This window comes from Ranitomeya variabilis, chromosome 4, assembly GCF_051348905.1.
Source record: "Ranitomeya variabilis isolate aRanVar5 chromosome 4, aRanVar5.hap1, whole genome shotgun sequence".
Taxonomy (NCBI): Eukaryota; Metazoa; Chordata; class Amphibia; order Anura; family Dendrobatidae; genus Ranitomeya; species Ranitomeya variabilis.
In genome coordinates this window covers 563606105-563622831 of record NC_135235.1, presented here as the reverse complement: position 1 = coordinate 563622831, position 16727 = coordinate 563606105, and the positions used below count along the sequence as shown (strand labels likewise).

The 16727-nt window shown below is 43.0% G+C and overlaps 1 protein-coding gene across 1 annotated transcript in view; it reads left to right on the top strand.

The window, feature by feature from the left end:
* APCDD1L (APC down-regulated 1 like) overlaps positions 1-14842 on the top strand; it is a 79027-nt gene extending 64185 nt beyond the window's left edge. Inside the window, exon 4 of the mRNA XM_077252803.1 lies at positions 11314-14842. Coding sequence (XP_077108918.1) covers positions 11314-12072 — 759 coding nt within the window. The 3' untranslated portion in view covers positions 12073-14842. The remainder of the gene's footprint in view (positions 1-11313) is intronic.
* Positions 14843-16727: the final 1885 nt, after the last annotated feature.

Below are 16727 nucleotides of genomic sequence, written 5' to 3'. Positions count from 1 at the left end.
TACCAAACAAAACAAAAGCAAAAAGCAAGGAAGCAGACTTAGCTTGAAAAACAGGAACCAGGATCAGAGGACAAGAGCACAACAGATTAGCTCTGATTTCAACGATGCCAGGCATTGAACTGAAGGTCCAGGGAGCTTATATAGCAACGCCCCTGAACTAACGGCCCAGGTGAGGATATAGGAAAAGACAGACGCTCCAGAGTCAAATCACTAATGACCACTAGAGGGAGCAAAAAGCAAAATCACAACAGTACCCCCCCCTTAGTGAGGGGTCACCGAACCCTCACCACGACCACCAGGGCGATCAGGATGAGCGGCGTGAAAGGCACGAACTAAATCGGCCGCATGAACATCAGAGGCGACCACCCAGGAATTATCTTCCTGACCATAGCCCTTCCACTTGACCAGGTACTGAAGCCTCCGCCTGGAGAGACGAGAATCCAAGATCTTCTCCACCACGTACTCCAACTCGCCCTCAACCAACACCGGAGCAGGAGGCTCAGCAGAAGGAACCACAGGCACAACGTACCGCCGCAACAAGGACCTATGAAACACGTTGTGGATAGCAAACGACACAGGAAGATCCAGGCGAAAGGATACAGGATTAAGAATTTCCAATATCTTGTAAGGACCAATAAAACGAGGTTTAAATTTGGGAGAGGAAACCTTCATAGGAACAAAGCGGGAAGAAAGCCACACCAAATCCCCAACACGTAGTCGGGGACCCACACCGCGGCGGCGGTTGGCAAATCGCTGAGCCCTCTCCTGTGACAACTTCAAGTTGTCCACCACAAGATTCCAGATCCGCTGCAACCTATCCACCACAGAATCCACCCCAGGGCAGTCAGAAGGTTCCACATGACCCGAAGAAAAACGAGGGTGGAAACCAGAGTTGCAGAAAAACGGCGAAACCAAGGTGGCGGAACTAGCCCGATTATTAAGGGCAAACTCAGCTAACGGCAAGAAGGTCACCCAATCGTCCTGATCAGCAGAGACAAAACACCTCAAATAAGCCTCCAAAGTCTGATTAGTTCGCTCCGTCTGTCCATTAGTCTGAGGATGGAAAGCAGACGAAAACGACAAGTCAATGCCCATCCTACTACAAAAGGATCGCCAGAATCTGGAAACGAACTGGGATCCTCTGTCTGACACAATATTCTCAGGGATGCCGTGCAAACGAACCACGTTCTGGAAAAACACAGGAACCAGATCGGAAGAGGAAGGCAGTTTAGGCAAAGGAACCAAATGGACCATCTTGGAGAAGCGATCACATATCACCCAGATAACAGACATGCCCTGAGACACCGGAAGATCAGAAATGAAATCCATGGAGATATGTGTCCAAGGTCTCTTAGGGACAGGCAAGGGCAAGAGCAACCCGCTGGCACGAGAACAGCAAGACTTAGCTCGAGCACAAGTCCCACAGGACTGTACAAATGACCGCACATCCCTAGACAAGGAAGGCCACCAAAAGGATCTGGCCACCAGATCTCTGGTGCCAAAAATTCCTGGGTGACCTGCCAACACCGAGGAATGAACCTCGGAAATGACTCTGCTGGTCCACTTATCAGGCACAAACAGTCTGTCAGGTGGACAAGAATCAGACCTATCAGCCTGAAATCTCTGCAACACACGTCGCAGATCTGGAGAAATAGCTGACAAGATAATACCATCCTTAAGAATACCAACAGGTTCAGCGACTCCAGGAGCATCAGGCACAAAGCTCCTGGAAAGAGCATCGGCCTTCACATTCTTTGAACCTGGTAAATACGAGACAACAAAGTCAAAACGGGAGAAAAACAATGACCAGCGGGCCTGTCTAGGATTCAGGCGTTTAGCAGACTCGAGATACATCAGATTTTTGTGATCAGTCAAGACCACCACACGATGCTTAGCACCCTCGAGCCAATGACGCCACTCCTCAAATGCCCATTTCATGGCCAACAACTCCCGATTGCCCACATCATAATTTCGCTCCGCAGGCGAAAACTTCCTAGAGAAAAAGGCGCAAGGTCTCATAACAGAGCAACCAGGGCCTCTCTGCGACAAAACAGCCCCTGCTCCAATCTCTGAAGCATCCACCTCAACTTGAAAGGGAAGCGAGACATCAGGCTGGCACAAAACAGGCGCCGAAGTAAACCGACGTTTCAACTCCTGGAAAGCCTCCACGGCAGCAGGAGCCCAATTAGCCACATCGGAGCCCTTCTTGGTCATATCCGTCAAAGGTTTCACAATGCTAGAAAAGTTAGCGATAAAACGACGGTAGAAGTTAGCGAAACCCAAGAACTTCTGAAGACTCTTAACTGACGAGGGCTGAGTCCAATCAAGAATAGCTCGGACCTTGACTGGGTCCATCTCCACAGCAGAAGGGGAAAAAATGAACCCCAAAAAGGGAACCTTCTGTACACCAAAAAGACACTTTGAGCCCTTGACAAACAAAGAATTTTCACGCAAAATTTTAAAGACCATCCTGACCTGCTCCACATGCGAGTCCCAATTATCAGAAAAAAACAGAATATCATCCAGATAAACGATCAGAAATTTATCCAGATAGTTCCGGAAAATGTCATGCATAAAGGACTGAAAAACTGAAGGGGCATTAGAGAGCCCAAAAGGCATCACCAAGTACTCAAAATGACCTTCGGGCGTATTGAATGCGGTTTTCCATTAATCCCCTTGCTTAATGCGCACAAGGTTGTACACACCACGAAGGTCTATCTTGGTAAACCACTTGGCACCTTTAATCCGGGCAAACAAGTCAGACAACAGCGGCAAAGGATACTGAAATTTGACAGTGATCTTATTTAAAAGCCGATAGTCAATACAAGGCCTCAAAGATCCGTCCTTTTTAGCCACAAAAAAGAATCCCGCACCAAGAGGGGAAGAAGACGGACGGATGTGTCCTTTCTCCAGAGACTCCTTGATATATGAACGCATAGCGGTATGTTCAGGTATCGACAGATTAAACAGTCTTCCCTTAGGAAATTTACTGCCTGGAATCAAATCTATTGCACAGTCACATTCCCTATGAGGAGGCAATGCACTGGACCTGGACTCGCTAAAGACATCCTGATAATCAGACAAGTACTCCGGAACTTCCGAAGGCGTAGAAGAAGCAATAGACACAGGCAGGGAATCCTCATGAATACCACGACAGCCCCAACTAGACACCGACATAGCCTTCCAGTCAAGGACTGGATTATGGGTCTGTAACCAGGGCAGCCCCAAAACAACCAAATCATGCATTTTATGTAGAACGAGAAAACGTATCACCTCGCGGTGTTCAGGAGTCATGCACATGGTAACCTGTGTCCAATACTGCGGCTTATTTTCTGCCAATGGCGTAGCATCAATACCCCTAAGAGGGATAGGATTTTCTAATGGTTCAAGAATAAAACCACAGCGCTTAGCAAATGAGAGATCCATAAGACTCAGGGCAGCACCTGAATCTACAAACGCCATGACAGGATAAGATGACAGTGAGCAAATCAAAGTTACAGACAGAATAAACTTAGGATGCAAATTACCAACGGTGACAGGATTAACAACCTTAGATATACGTTTAGAGCATGCTGAGATAACATGTGTAGAATCACCACAGTAGTAGCACAAGCCATTCCGGCGTCTATGAATTTTCCTCTCATTTCTAGTCAGGATTCTATCACATTGCATCAAATCAGGTGTCCGTTCAGACAACACCATGAGGGAATTTGCGGTTTTTCTATCACATTGCATCACATCAGGTGTCTGTTCAGACAACAACATGAGGGAATTTGCGGTTTTGCGCTCCCGCAACCGCCGGTCAATTTGAATAGCCAGGGACATGGTATCATTCAGACCTGTGGGAATGGGAAAACCCACCATAACATTCTTAATGGCCTCAGAAAGGCCATTTCTAAAATTAGCGGCCAGTGCACACTCGTTCCAATGTGTCAGCACGGACCATTTCCGAAATTTTTGGCAATACACCTCAGCCTCGTCCTGGCCCTGAGACATAGCCAGCAAGGCTTTCTCTGCCTGAATCTCAAGATTGGGTTCCTCATAAAGTAAACCGAGCGCCAGAAAAAACGCATCAATATCAGCCAATGCCGGATCTCCTGGCGCCAACGAAAAAGCCCAATCCTGAGGGTCACCCCGTAAGAATGAAATAACAATTTTTACTTGTTGAGCAGAGTCTCCAGACGAACAAGGTTTCAGGGACAAAAATAATTTACAATTATTCCTGAAATTCCTAAACTTAAATCGGTCTCCTGAAAACAGTTCAGGAATCGGAATCTTGGGTTCAGACCTAGGATTTCTGGTAACATAATCTTGTATACCCTGCACACGAGCGGCAAGCTGGTCCACACTTGTAATCAAGGTCTGGACATTCATGTCTGCAGCAAGCTTAAGACACTCTGAGGTAAAGGAGAAAAGAAAAAAAAAAATGAGAGAGGGAAAAAAAAAACTCAAAATTTTCTTTCTTATAATCCCACTTCTGCAATGCATTAAACATTTAATACTGGCCTGGCATACTGTTATGACCCCAGTGGACAGGGTCTCAGAGGAACGTGTAAGTCTGAAAGATACAAAAATCCAGCTCATAGGGCTGTGGTAACTGGGTTGACCAAATAGCTACTCCTAACGCCAACACTAGAAGTAGCCGGGGATCATGCCTACGGTGATCGCTAGATGACTCGCGCCAGCCGGAGAATCTAACTACCCCTAGGAGAAGAAAACAAAGACCTCTCTTGCCTCCAGAGAAAGGGACCCCAAAGCAAGATACAAGCCCCCCACAAATAATAACGGTGAGGTAAGAGGAAATGACAAACACAGAAATGAACCAGGTTCAGCAAAGAGAGGCCAGCTTACTAATAGCAGAATATAGCAAGATAACTTATCTGGTCAACAAAAACCCTATAAAAAATCCACGCTGGAGATTCAAGAACCCCCGAACCGTCTAACGGTCCGGGGGGAGAACACCAGCCCCCTAGAGCTTCCAGCAAAGGTCAGGATACAGATAGGAACAAGCTGGACAAAAATACCAAACAAAACAAAAGCAAAAAGCAAGGAAGCAGACTTAGCTTGAAAAACAGGAACCAGGATCAGAGGACAAGAGCACAACAGATTAGCTCTGATTTCAACGATGCCAGGCATTGAACTGAAGGTCCAGGGAGCTTATATAGCAACGCCCCTGAACTAACGGCCCAGGTGAGGATATAGGAAAAGACAGACGCTCCAGAGTCAAATCACTAATGACCACTAGAGGGAGCAAAAAGCAAAATCACAACAGAGAACCTACTTTCCAGTATGCAAGATATTGGTATTAAGATTCAGGAAGGAATGATGGAAGGTACAGAATTGTGGATGAAGCTGTGGAATACAATATACAGTGGTGTGAAAAAGTGTTTGCCTCCTTCCTGACTTCCTATTTTTTTTTATATATTTGTCACACTTAAATGTTTCGGATCACAAAACAAATTTAAATATTAGACAAAGATAACTCAAGTAAACACAAAATGCCGTTTTTAACTACAGATCTTTATTATTAAGGGAAAAAGAAATCCAAACCTACAGGGCCCTGTGTGAAAAAGTGATTGCCCCTTAAACATAACAACTGTTTGGGCCACCCTTAGCAGCAACAACTGCAATCAAGCATTTGTGATAACTTGCAATGAGTCTTTACAACTCTCTGGAGGATTTTTAGCCCTCTTCTCTATGCAGAATTGTTGTAATTCAGTCACATTGGAGGATTTGTGAGCATGAACCACCTTTTTAAGGTCATGCAATAGCATCCCAATCGGAGTAAGTTCAGGACTTTGACTAGGTCACTCCAAAGTCTTAACATTGTTTTTCTTAAGCCATTTAGAGGACTTTCTGGTATGTTTTGGATCACGGTCTTGCTGCATAACCCAAGTGCGCTTCAGTTGAGGCCACGAACAGATGGCCGGACATTTTCCTTCAGGATTTTTTGGTACACAGCAGAATTGATGGTTCCATTTATCACAGCAAGTCTTCCAGGTCCTGAAGCAGCAAAACAGCCCCAGACCATAACAATACCACCACCGTATTTTTACTGTTGCTATGATGTTTCTTTTCTGAAATGCTATGCTACTTCTACGCCAGATGTAATGGGACATGCACCTTCCAAAAAGTTAAACTTTTGTCTCATCAGTCCACAGAGTATTCTCCCATAAGTCTTGGCGATCATCAAGATGTTTTCTGGCAAAACTGAGACAAGCCTTTATGTTCTTATTGCTCAGCAGTGGTTTTCATCTTGAAACTCTGTCATGCAGGCCCTTTTTGCCCAGTGTCTTTCTTATGGTGGTCATGACTCATGTACACTGACCTTAACTGTGGAAAGTGAGACCTGCAGTTCTTTGGATCTTGTTGTTGGGTCTTTTGTGATCTTTTGGACGAGTCTTTCTGCGCTCTTGGGGTAATTTTGGTCAACCGGCCACTCCTGGGAAGGTTCACCACTATTCCACGTTTCCACCATTTGTGGATAATCGCTCTCGCTGTGGTTCGCTGAATTCCCAAATCTTTAGAAATTGTTTTATAACCTTTTCCAAACTGATACATCTCAATCACTTTGTTTCTCATTTCTAGCTTTTAAGGATCTTTTGGTCTACTTCACTTTGTCAGTCAGGCAGGTCCTAGTTAAGTGATTTCTTGATTGAGAACTTGGGCCTGGGTGGGGCTAGGGAATTTGAACTAAGCTTCTAAAAGATGTGATAATCCACAGATAATTTATGTTTTAAGAGGGGAGAGGCAGTACCTTTTTCTCACAGGGCCCTGTAGGTTGGATTTCTTTTTCCCTTAATAATAAAGACCTTCATTTAAAAACTGCATTTTGTGTTTGCTTGTATTATCTTTGTCTAATATTTAAATTTGTTTGGTGATCTGAAACATTTAATTGTTACAAACATGCAAAAGAATAGGAAATCAGGAAGGTGGCAAACACTTTTTCACGCCACTGTATTCTGTAACTTATGACAAAGTTTCAAATTGAAGGAAACCTTGAGGTCCCCATCATCAAATATTGTCGGGGTGAAAGGAGCTCTTTTTGAAAGCCATGAGTATCTGGATGAAACCAAGTCGAGTGATGAGAGAGTGTACTCATGGCTCGGGTGGTCGCTGAGTATTTGTGACTGCTCGGAGATTTAGTTTTCCTTGCCGCAGCTGCATGATTTGCGGCTACTAGACAGCTTGATTACATGTGGGGATTCCCTAGCAACTAGGCAACCCCCACATGTACTCAGGTTGGCTATTAGCTGTAAATCATGCAGCTGTGTCAACAAAAACTAAATCACCGAGCAATCACAAATACAGTGCCTACAAGTAGTATTCAACCCCCTGCAGATTTAGCAGGTTTACACATTTGGAATTAACTTGGCATTGTGACATTTGGACTGTAGATCAGCCTGGAAGTGTGAAATGCACTGCAGCAAAAAAGAATGTTATTTCTTTGTTTATTTTTTTTTTAAATTGGGAAATGTCTTTTCAGAGGGTCATTTATTATTCAACCCCTCAACCCACCAGAATTCTGTTTGGTTCCCCTAAAGTATTAAGAAGTAGTTCAGGCACAAAGAACAATGAGCTTCACATGTTTGGATTAATTATCTCTTTTTCCAGCCTTTTCTGACTATTTAAGACCCTCCCCAAACTTGTGAACAGCACTCATACATGGTCAACATGGGAAAGACAAAGGAGCATTCCAAGGCCATCAGAGACAAGATCGTGGAGGGTCACAAGGCTGGCAAAGGGTACAAAACCCTTTCCAAGGAGTTGGGCCTACCTGTCTCCACTGTTGGGAGCATCATCCGGAAGTGGAAGGCTTATGGAACTACTGTTAGCCTTCCACGGCCTGGACAGCCTTTGAAAGTTTCCTCCCGTGCCGAGGCCAGGCTTGTCCGAAGAGTCAAGGCTATCCCAAGGACAACAAGGAAGGAGCTCCGGGAAGATCTCATGGCAGTGGGGACATTGAATAAAGCAGGGTGGGACTAATAAGTTAAAAACTAACTTTTAATAAACAATTATTAAAATGGGATGAACTATACCAAAAATAAGTATCCTATAATTTCAACAAAAAAAACACCCTAAGTGACAACTTAAATTAAGACAGACCCAATATGCAAACACAAACACCCGTTTTTTCCCCTGTATGACGGGTGTCCACACAAGATGAGGATTTAGCACCCGATTTGGTTTATTTACTACATCTTCCCCTGATGAGTCTTGTAAACGAAACGCGTTGGGAAGCTTGAATGCCGGGGTAACATGTGTCCATGGTGATCAACGTGGGGTAATGTATGGAATGATTTGCCTCCCCCATATATTTGACACCGATACATTCCAGGGGCTTTTTTCCCTCGTCATGATGAATATAAGAGTATGAGGTGAGATTGTTCCCTTTTGTATTAGTGGTCTGAATAAGGGCTACTTGATATATGGATGGCTTAAGTTTTCGGCCACTTAATTCTTGTTATATTTAGGAGGCTGTCTCCTTTTTATTACGTGTATTTTGGTACGCATTTGTGTTTGCATATTGGGTCTGTCTTAATTTAAGTTGTCACTTAGGGTGTTTTTTTGTTGAAATTATAGGATACTTATTTTTGGTATAGTTCATCCCATTTTAATAATTGTCTATTAAAAGTTAGTTTTTAACTTATTAGTCCCACCCTGCTTTATTCAATTAATCTTTCAGACTGGTGATTATAGTTCAAATTATCAGTGGGGACATTGGTTTCAGTCAATACCATAAGTAACGTACTCCACCGCAATGGTCTCCGTTCTAGACGAGCCCGTAAGGTACCTTTACTTTCAAAGCGTCATGTCAAGGCTCGTCTACAGTTTGCTCATGATCACTTGGAGGACTCTGAGACTGACTGGTTCAAGGTTCTCTGGTCTGATGAGACCAAGATCGAGATCATTGGTGCCAACCACACACGTGACGTTTGGAGACTGGATGGCACTGCATACGACCCCAAGAATACCATCCCTACAGTCAAGCATGGTGGTGGCAGCATCATGCTGTGGGGCTGTTTCTCAGCCAAGGGGCCTGGCCATCTGGTCCGCATTCATGGGAAGATGGATAGCACGGCCAAGAACCTCCGCTCTTCCATCAAGGATCTTAAGATGGGTCGTCATTTCATCTTCCAACAAGACAACGACCCAAAGCACACAGCCAAGAAAACCAAGGCCTGGTTCAAGAGGCAAAAAATCAAGGTGCTGCAGTGGCCTAGTCAGTCTCCTGACCTTAACCCAATTGAAAACTTGTGGAAGGAGCTCAAGATTAAAGTCCACATGAGACACCCAAAGAACCTAGATAACTTGGAGAAGATCTGCATGGAGGAGTGGGCCAAGATAACTCCAGAGACCTGTGCCGGCCTGATCAGGTCTTAGAAAAGACGATTATTAGCTGTAATTGCAAACAAAGGTTATTCCACAAAATATTAAACCTAGGGGTTGAAGAATAATTGACCCACACTTTTATGTTTAAAATTTATAAAAATTTAACTGAGCAACAAAACTTTTTGGTTTGTAAGATTTATGCATCTGTTAATAAATCCTGCTCTTGTTTGAAGTTTGAAGGCTCTAACTTATTTGCATCTTATTAAACCTGCTAAATCTGCAGGGGGTTGAATACTACTTTTAGGCACTGTACTAGGAGACCACCCGAGCGTGCTTGGGAAAACCCAAGCAACGAGTACACTCGCTCATCACTAACCAAGTCCATCTAATAGAGAGGCTATATGGACTAGGGAGTGTTTGGACATGACGTACGTGCAGAGAGCACTGTTTAGTTTGTAGTTTATTTGGAATGGCGTCTGGACACCAGTGCCTTAAAGAATAACCATGGTTTCAATTATTTCATCAATTAATAGTATTCATGAAAATAAGCAAATTTGTAACATAGCTTATCACAAAAATGTGCTTCTTTTCGTTCCTGAATTACTTTTTCACTCAGATTTTCAAATTACCGATAGAGGAAATGACCGTTGGTGCTTGTTAAATTCTATGGCGAAGGTAGGAGCGAGAAGCAGGTACAGACATTCTGCTGCAAATTCTCATGAAATGAGTTATAGTTCTCCATAGAATTTTATGAGCACCAACCGTCATTTCCTATCTCAGTAATGGGAAAGTCTATATTCACTGAAGACACATTTTACTTGTGAATTGAGAATTTTGAGACTGAAAGATCAGTCCAGGAGGAGAAAGAAGCCGATTTCTCAGTAATATATTTTATTAAAGTTTCTTATACTTGTACTATTGAATTCTGGGAAAAAAAATTAACAACTGTTACTATTTAAAGAGCCTAGAGACCCTAGTAGTCATTGTTATAGTTGTACAGGACCAGTACAGATATTCTTAATGGGGAACAGAGACAAACAGTGACCCAAGAAACTCAACTGCAGATAAACAGAAGGTAAAATAATGTATGTCGACCCTAGCTGACCTATAACCCTCAGCTTCCAGCGCAGATAGAGACCCTCCTAAAGATCAGTGACAGCTGCATGAGTCTCACTTATCAGTGTAAAATGGGTAAACCCAAAGCCCACAAAATATTTTTGAAAGTCATTTGTCATCGACACAAGGACTCTCTTAAAGAGTATGTCACCTCTATTTATCTTCTGACGGGTCATACCTCAGTCCCAAACAAAGGGCTACAAAGTTTGATTAATTATTTGAGTGATTGGTGAATATACCATTCAGTGTTCCCTGATAATATAAAGACTTCACGAGTCCTCATATCTGTCATGTTGGAAATTAAGAGATTATAGAAATGTTGCATTCTCCTTTAAGAATGTCTTTCATGTTTGCAAACGACAAGAAAAAAAATGGATAAAATGCATCACTATATACTGAATTTTCATCCAAAAATAAAATGCCTGTAATATAATGGTGAACATTAGGGTATGTGCACACGATAAGTATTGGGTGCAGAAATTTCTTGGTGTAAAATGTGTGTGGTTTTGCTACATTTTTTTTTTAACATGTGTTTTCGGCTCATTTTTCCCCACTCATTAGTATGGGTGTAATCTGCTGAAAGAATTGACATGCTGCAGATTTAACCCTGCAAGGAAAAAATAAGCAACGTGTGCATAAGACTTTAAGATTCTCATTCACTTTGCTGGTATCAGGAAAACCTTCAGGTTTTGTGACAAAACTGTGCTTTAAAAATGCGTCAAAAACACATCATGTGCACAGACCCTTAGGTTATTAAAAATCTCAAAAGTGTTACATGCTACAGAGTTCAACCAGTTCTTTAGAGAAATAGGTTTAATTTTTGCAATGCACTTCTATTAATCCCCACAACTCCTCCCTTTGCAGCACCATGCCCACCCATGTGATTTCTGCGGCCTAATATACAACGCCGATGAACATCACCCACCCATCCTGCCTGATGTCATCGAACCACCAGCTCATCTCGGAGGCAAATGGGTGAGCAGCCAATGTGAGATTCGCCCTGCTGTGCTGTTTCTTACTCGCTACTTGACCATCCACGGAGATAACCATACCTGGGAAGGATTTTATTACCACTATGCCGACCCCCTCTGCAAGCAGCATACGTTTACACTCCGCGCTGCCGGACACTATACCAAAGGAGTGCCCTCAGAGCACGTAAAAGGTGGCACGGAGCTGGAGTTTACTGTAAGCCAAGTATGGGTGACACCTTTCAACCAGGCCATCTTACGGATGCTGAATGCCTCCCGGTTTGGAAGTTGTGGTCTAGTAGGATCATGGGCTATAGGGGAAGAAAAAGACATTACAATCACGGGGGGCTGCGACGTGCTGGGCATCAGGCTCCCGCACACAGAGTTTGAGCTATTTAAGATTGCTAAGGACAACCATGGGAGATATCTCCTGCATATGGGAGAGAGGCCAACAGATGGCTCCAGCCCATCCGTACCCAAGAAGCGGCCAACCTCATATCAGCCTCCGCTGATCCAATGTGCTTCTGAGCCAACATTGCCTTCTAAGCAGCATCAATCTAAGGATTTTACCCTGAACGTTGCACCTTTACCCCAACCACAGTTTTGGGCTTTGATGTTAATGTTTATTATATTACATATTTTAAGGCCAAACTGATCCACGCCGGCTGTTTTCTCAGGTGCGGTTCTCAGAGCCGGGACAATCTTGTACTAAAAAGATAACAAAAAAATATGTCGTGAGGTTCCGCTTTGTTTATTATGGTAAAAGATATTGTACATAGTATTCTATCTAGCTAATGCACTTGCTGAAAAGATGTTATACGTCTCCTTCTTCAAAAATCATGGTGCTGGAGAAGGTTTCCCTCTGAAACGTCTGCAGATGTCTCGGTTATTATGGAGGATATTATCATAATGCTCCGCATTGAACCGAATGGACAGACCACTCCCTGTGGTGGAGAGGGAGAGGGGGTGGGGAGGACATTTGCCATTTCTATTTTTTGTATTTAACTCTAAGGACACTGCAAATCATGAGAAGAAAATTAGAGATCATGTTGCTGATATAATATGCAGCAAATCACTTATTTAATGTCCTATCAGGGATACACCACTCCAATTAATAAACTGGACAAAAGTGATGCAATTATATTGACTGAGGAAATGGCCGTCTCATCTGACACTTCTTCACAGTTAGGCCAAACTAACACGACAATTGAGGTCAGCGCTGTGTACCTTTCTTGCTTCGTTGTACCAATTTTGGGGGTCTAAACACTGATGTAAAATACTGACTAGCGTAGTTGTGTGTAAATAAGGCCTTTGTAAGTCAAAATCGAGCAAGAATTCAAAAAACAGAAGAGACATAAAGGTCTAATTCAGACAACTGTAAATTCAGTCAGCATGTTGGCTGTAGGCAGACAGAACCAATGTACGTCACTAGTGGTACGTGTGGTAAAAATCGCAGCATACATTGGCCGTCCAAAAATTGGATACGCTGGACCTTTACCCCAAACATCATCTCCCTGAGGGGAGTCAGGTGCAGCTGACAGTAGTTTAGTCTAATGTGTATGGACCCAGAGCTCAAATTGGCGTACAAATATAAATATAGAAAAAGGTTTTGTATATATCTATGTATTACTATATTTTACCTTATTCTAACTGGTTGCAACAATTTAGGTTATCTCTACAAAGATGATTGGTTTATAGACTTATACCATTTGTTCCTCTATATGACATAGGTCTATACCATAGGACATTTCCTATGTTGGATGGTACATAAACATATTTGTGTGCCAATTTCAGCTATAGGTCTTATTTCCTCAAAAGCAGCCGTATATGATACTGATTATATAGACTATCTTGGACACATCTCTGTTCAGCGTTTCTTTTTTCTGGCTGGGTATTTGGCATTTCTGCATATTACATGTTTTTATTAATTTTTTGTCAATATAATTTATTCATCTAACTTTGAGAAGCATTTGGAGGACCTTTTTCTTTGTAGGTTATTTTTAATATATATGGGGGACTTTAGTGATATACAAATATTCCCAATCCACCCTCGTACCGCCATCTTCATAACCCTTTGTTCTTTCTCCTATACTATGTCCGCTTTGGTATGGCCGAGCAGTCATAGGGAAGGTTTATGGAGCACAAACTGCACGTGATCAGTTGGAGTCCCAACCACCTTGTACTTTGTGTCCGTAATGCAGTTCCACACATTGCATCGGCGACAAGAGTGAAGGAAAACATGAAAGTCGCTAAAAGCTGGAAAATTCACAATATAGGCATTAAAATGGCTCTTCAGTAACCCTACCTGTTGATTTACGTTTGCCTCCTCTATCCATTCCTACTGAGACTGGCTTTCCCATCTTCCTAAATCCAAGGTGGCTGCCAAAATGGCATAGGGAGGGCATTGGGAAGCGTGAACCATGCCTCCCCTGTCCTGTGAATGCGTGGTTCACTTATCACTGCTCCCAATCCTCTCTCCGGCAGCAACCTTGGATGCCAAAGGACCAAAACATCAGTCCTTACAGAGGAAGTTGTGGGAGGCAAAGGGAGACAACAAGAAGGATGAATATTCGTGACAAATGTATAATCACTTTTCAGAGGCCGTTCATATGTTCAGTATTTTACCTCAGTATTTGTAAGGCAAAGCCAGGAGTGGAACAATCAGAGGAAAAGTATAAACACATCACCACTTCGTATTTGTAAGCCAAAATCAGGAGTGGGTGTTAAATACAGGAGGTAAAAAAACTGACCAAATACTGAACGTGGCAGTAAGGCATAAATGATCTCAACAGCAGTTTAAGAAATGTAACCGTGTTTGGTTTATCATCAGAATGTCAATGTACACTAGCAAATTAGTCCTGGGAAACTCCTTTCAGGGTTTTTTCCGTAGTCCTGGTTAAAGCTTACAAATACTATCACGTACTTGTAGCCTTCATCTGTAATGGCCAGTTGTGAACCTAATTAGGGCTCCTCTTCTCCCCCACACCCCCATTTTATTATTTTTGAGATATTATATATAATTTTTTTACAAAAACACTGCAGCCAGATGTCAGATCAGAGTCAATTGTGGGTAGAGAATGCAGATTTTTGTAGGCATTTTTTTTAACACACTTTCGGTGCATTTTTAAGTTCTAGGTTTTTTTTTTTTTCTTCATGTCTGTCATAGACTTAAGTATAGAAAAACTATATTTAAAAAAAAAAAAGAGGGCTAAGGCTATGTGCACACGTTGCAGATTAGGCTTAGGAATTTCTGGTGCGGATTATGTCTCTCCTGGCAGAAAACGCACCTGCGTTTTTTTGTGCAGTTTCGCAGCGGTTTTTGTGCGGATTTGCTGCGTTTTTTTACCCCTGTGGTTTTCTATAATGGAATGGGTACAAAAACGCTGCAGATTCACAAAAAAGAAGTGACATGCTAACTTCTTTTAAACCGCAGTGTTTCCACAGCGGATTTTCCGCAAAGTGTGCACAGCATTTTTTTTTCTCATTGATTTACATTGTACTGTAAATAAATTGCGGATCTGCAGCGTTTCTGCACTGCAAAAACGCTGCGGATCCGCAGAGAATCCGCAACGTGTGCACATACCCTAAAAGCGCCCTTCAAAAATGTGTGAGGGTATGTGCGCTTGGTGTGTTTAAGACGCCACAAAGGTTTTCTTATGCAAAGTCGCTTTTTTCTGAAATGGCTGCGTTGGTGGTTTTGACATTGTTTTTCTGGCAACTTTGCAACTCCACAGCCCTTTTTTTTCTTGAATATAAACTATATCTAGGAAGCAACCCAAACAGCGAATATGCTGCTTTTATTAACTGCTTCACAATTTCCGAACCCTGACTTGGTTAAAAGAAGCAACAAAAGACTGAACATGTACACAGTAATGCTGTATTCACATTGCCGACCATTATGTTCACTTGTTTTCTGTGATTTTTCAAGCAGAATCTGCTTGAAAAAGACATTGTGTGCACAGACCCTATTGCAAAACTTAGGCTAGGCACTAGTCAGGAGCAAACTTACACGAAACTTACTGTTCAACACTAGAGATGAGCCACCTCCCTAGTGTTCGGGTTCGGTTCGAATAGGGACGTGTTCGACGAACTGTTCGACCCCAATTGAAACCAATGGCAGGCAAACACAAAAACATACAAACACATGGAAAACACATAGAAAACACCTTAAAAGGTGTCCAAAAGCTGACAAACTGCTCAGAAGACACCACAAATACATGGAAAAGTCACAACTACATATAGTCATGCGAAAAGAAAAGAGGTGGAGGAGTAAAAGGAGGAGACACAGATATAGGCTTGTCATGCCCTTCTAAAGTCAAGAAAGGCTGGAGTAAAAATCTAAACTCACTCTACCAACACCCAGATGTCTTGACAAAAAAAATAAATATCTTTAGGTAGAAAGGCGGTGGGTCCATTCAGAACACTTTCCTTAGAAGACGTAGTGGTACCCCCGTTGTGCCAAAAAATGAACCCAATACATTCAGACTAATCCACCAAGGGGCAGGTCAGTAAACGACAACATCGACGCGGAACCAAGTACAGTACTATGTACTGTACCTCCTTTGACGAGGCAATCAGGCGGGTCAAGAAGTTGGTAAGGGGCACCCTAATGGCCAAAACAGACATTGAGGGGGCGTTCCGGTTACTACCTGTGCCTCCGAATAGTGTCCTCCCATTGGGCTGCTTCTGTGAAGGAGCATACTACATAGATCGCTGTTTGCCCATGGGGTGCTCCATATCCTGCTCACTATTTGAGGCGTTTAGTTGCTTCCTCGAATGTGTGGTCATGGACGTTTGTAAGGCGGCACATATTATCCATTACCTCGACGACTTCTTATGCCTGGGCCCAAAAGATTCGCCACAGTGTAAAAAAACGCGGTAGTCCACCTGTGAGGAGAGAGCTGGAGGAAGAGTGGACACCCCAGAGCTGAGGGGTTAGATTGAGAAAGGAAGAAGGCGGGGTAGCTTGTTTCATGGGTGGGGTACTCTGCTGAGTAGCAGAAATTGCTACTAGGCCCAAAAGGATTTCCTAGGCCAGATGCCGTTACAAAATAGTAGTTAGGTAAACAGGCGGTGTAGCTTGCTTCATGGGTGGGGTACGCTGCTGAGTAGCACTAAATTCTACTAGGCCCAAAAGGATTTCCTGGGTTAGATGCCGTTACAAAATAGTAGTTAGGTAAACAGGTGGTGTAGCTTGCTTCATCGTTGGGGTATGCTGCTGAGTAGCACCAAATTCTACTAGGCTCAAAAGGATTTCCTGGGCCAGATGCCGTTAAAAATAGTACTTAGATAAACAGGCGGTGGGTGGCT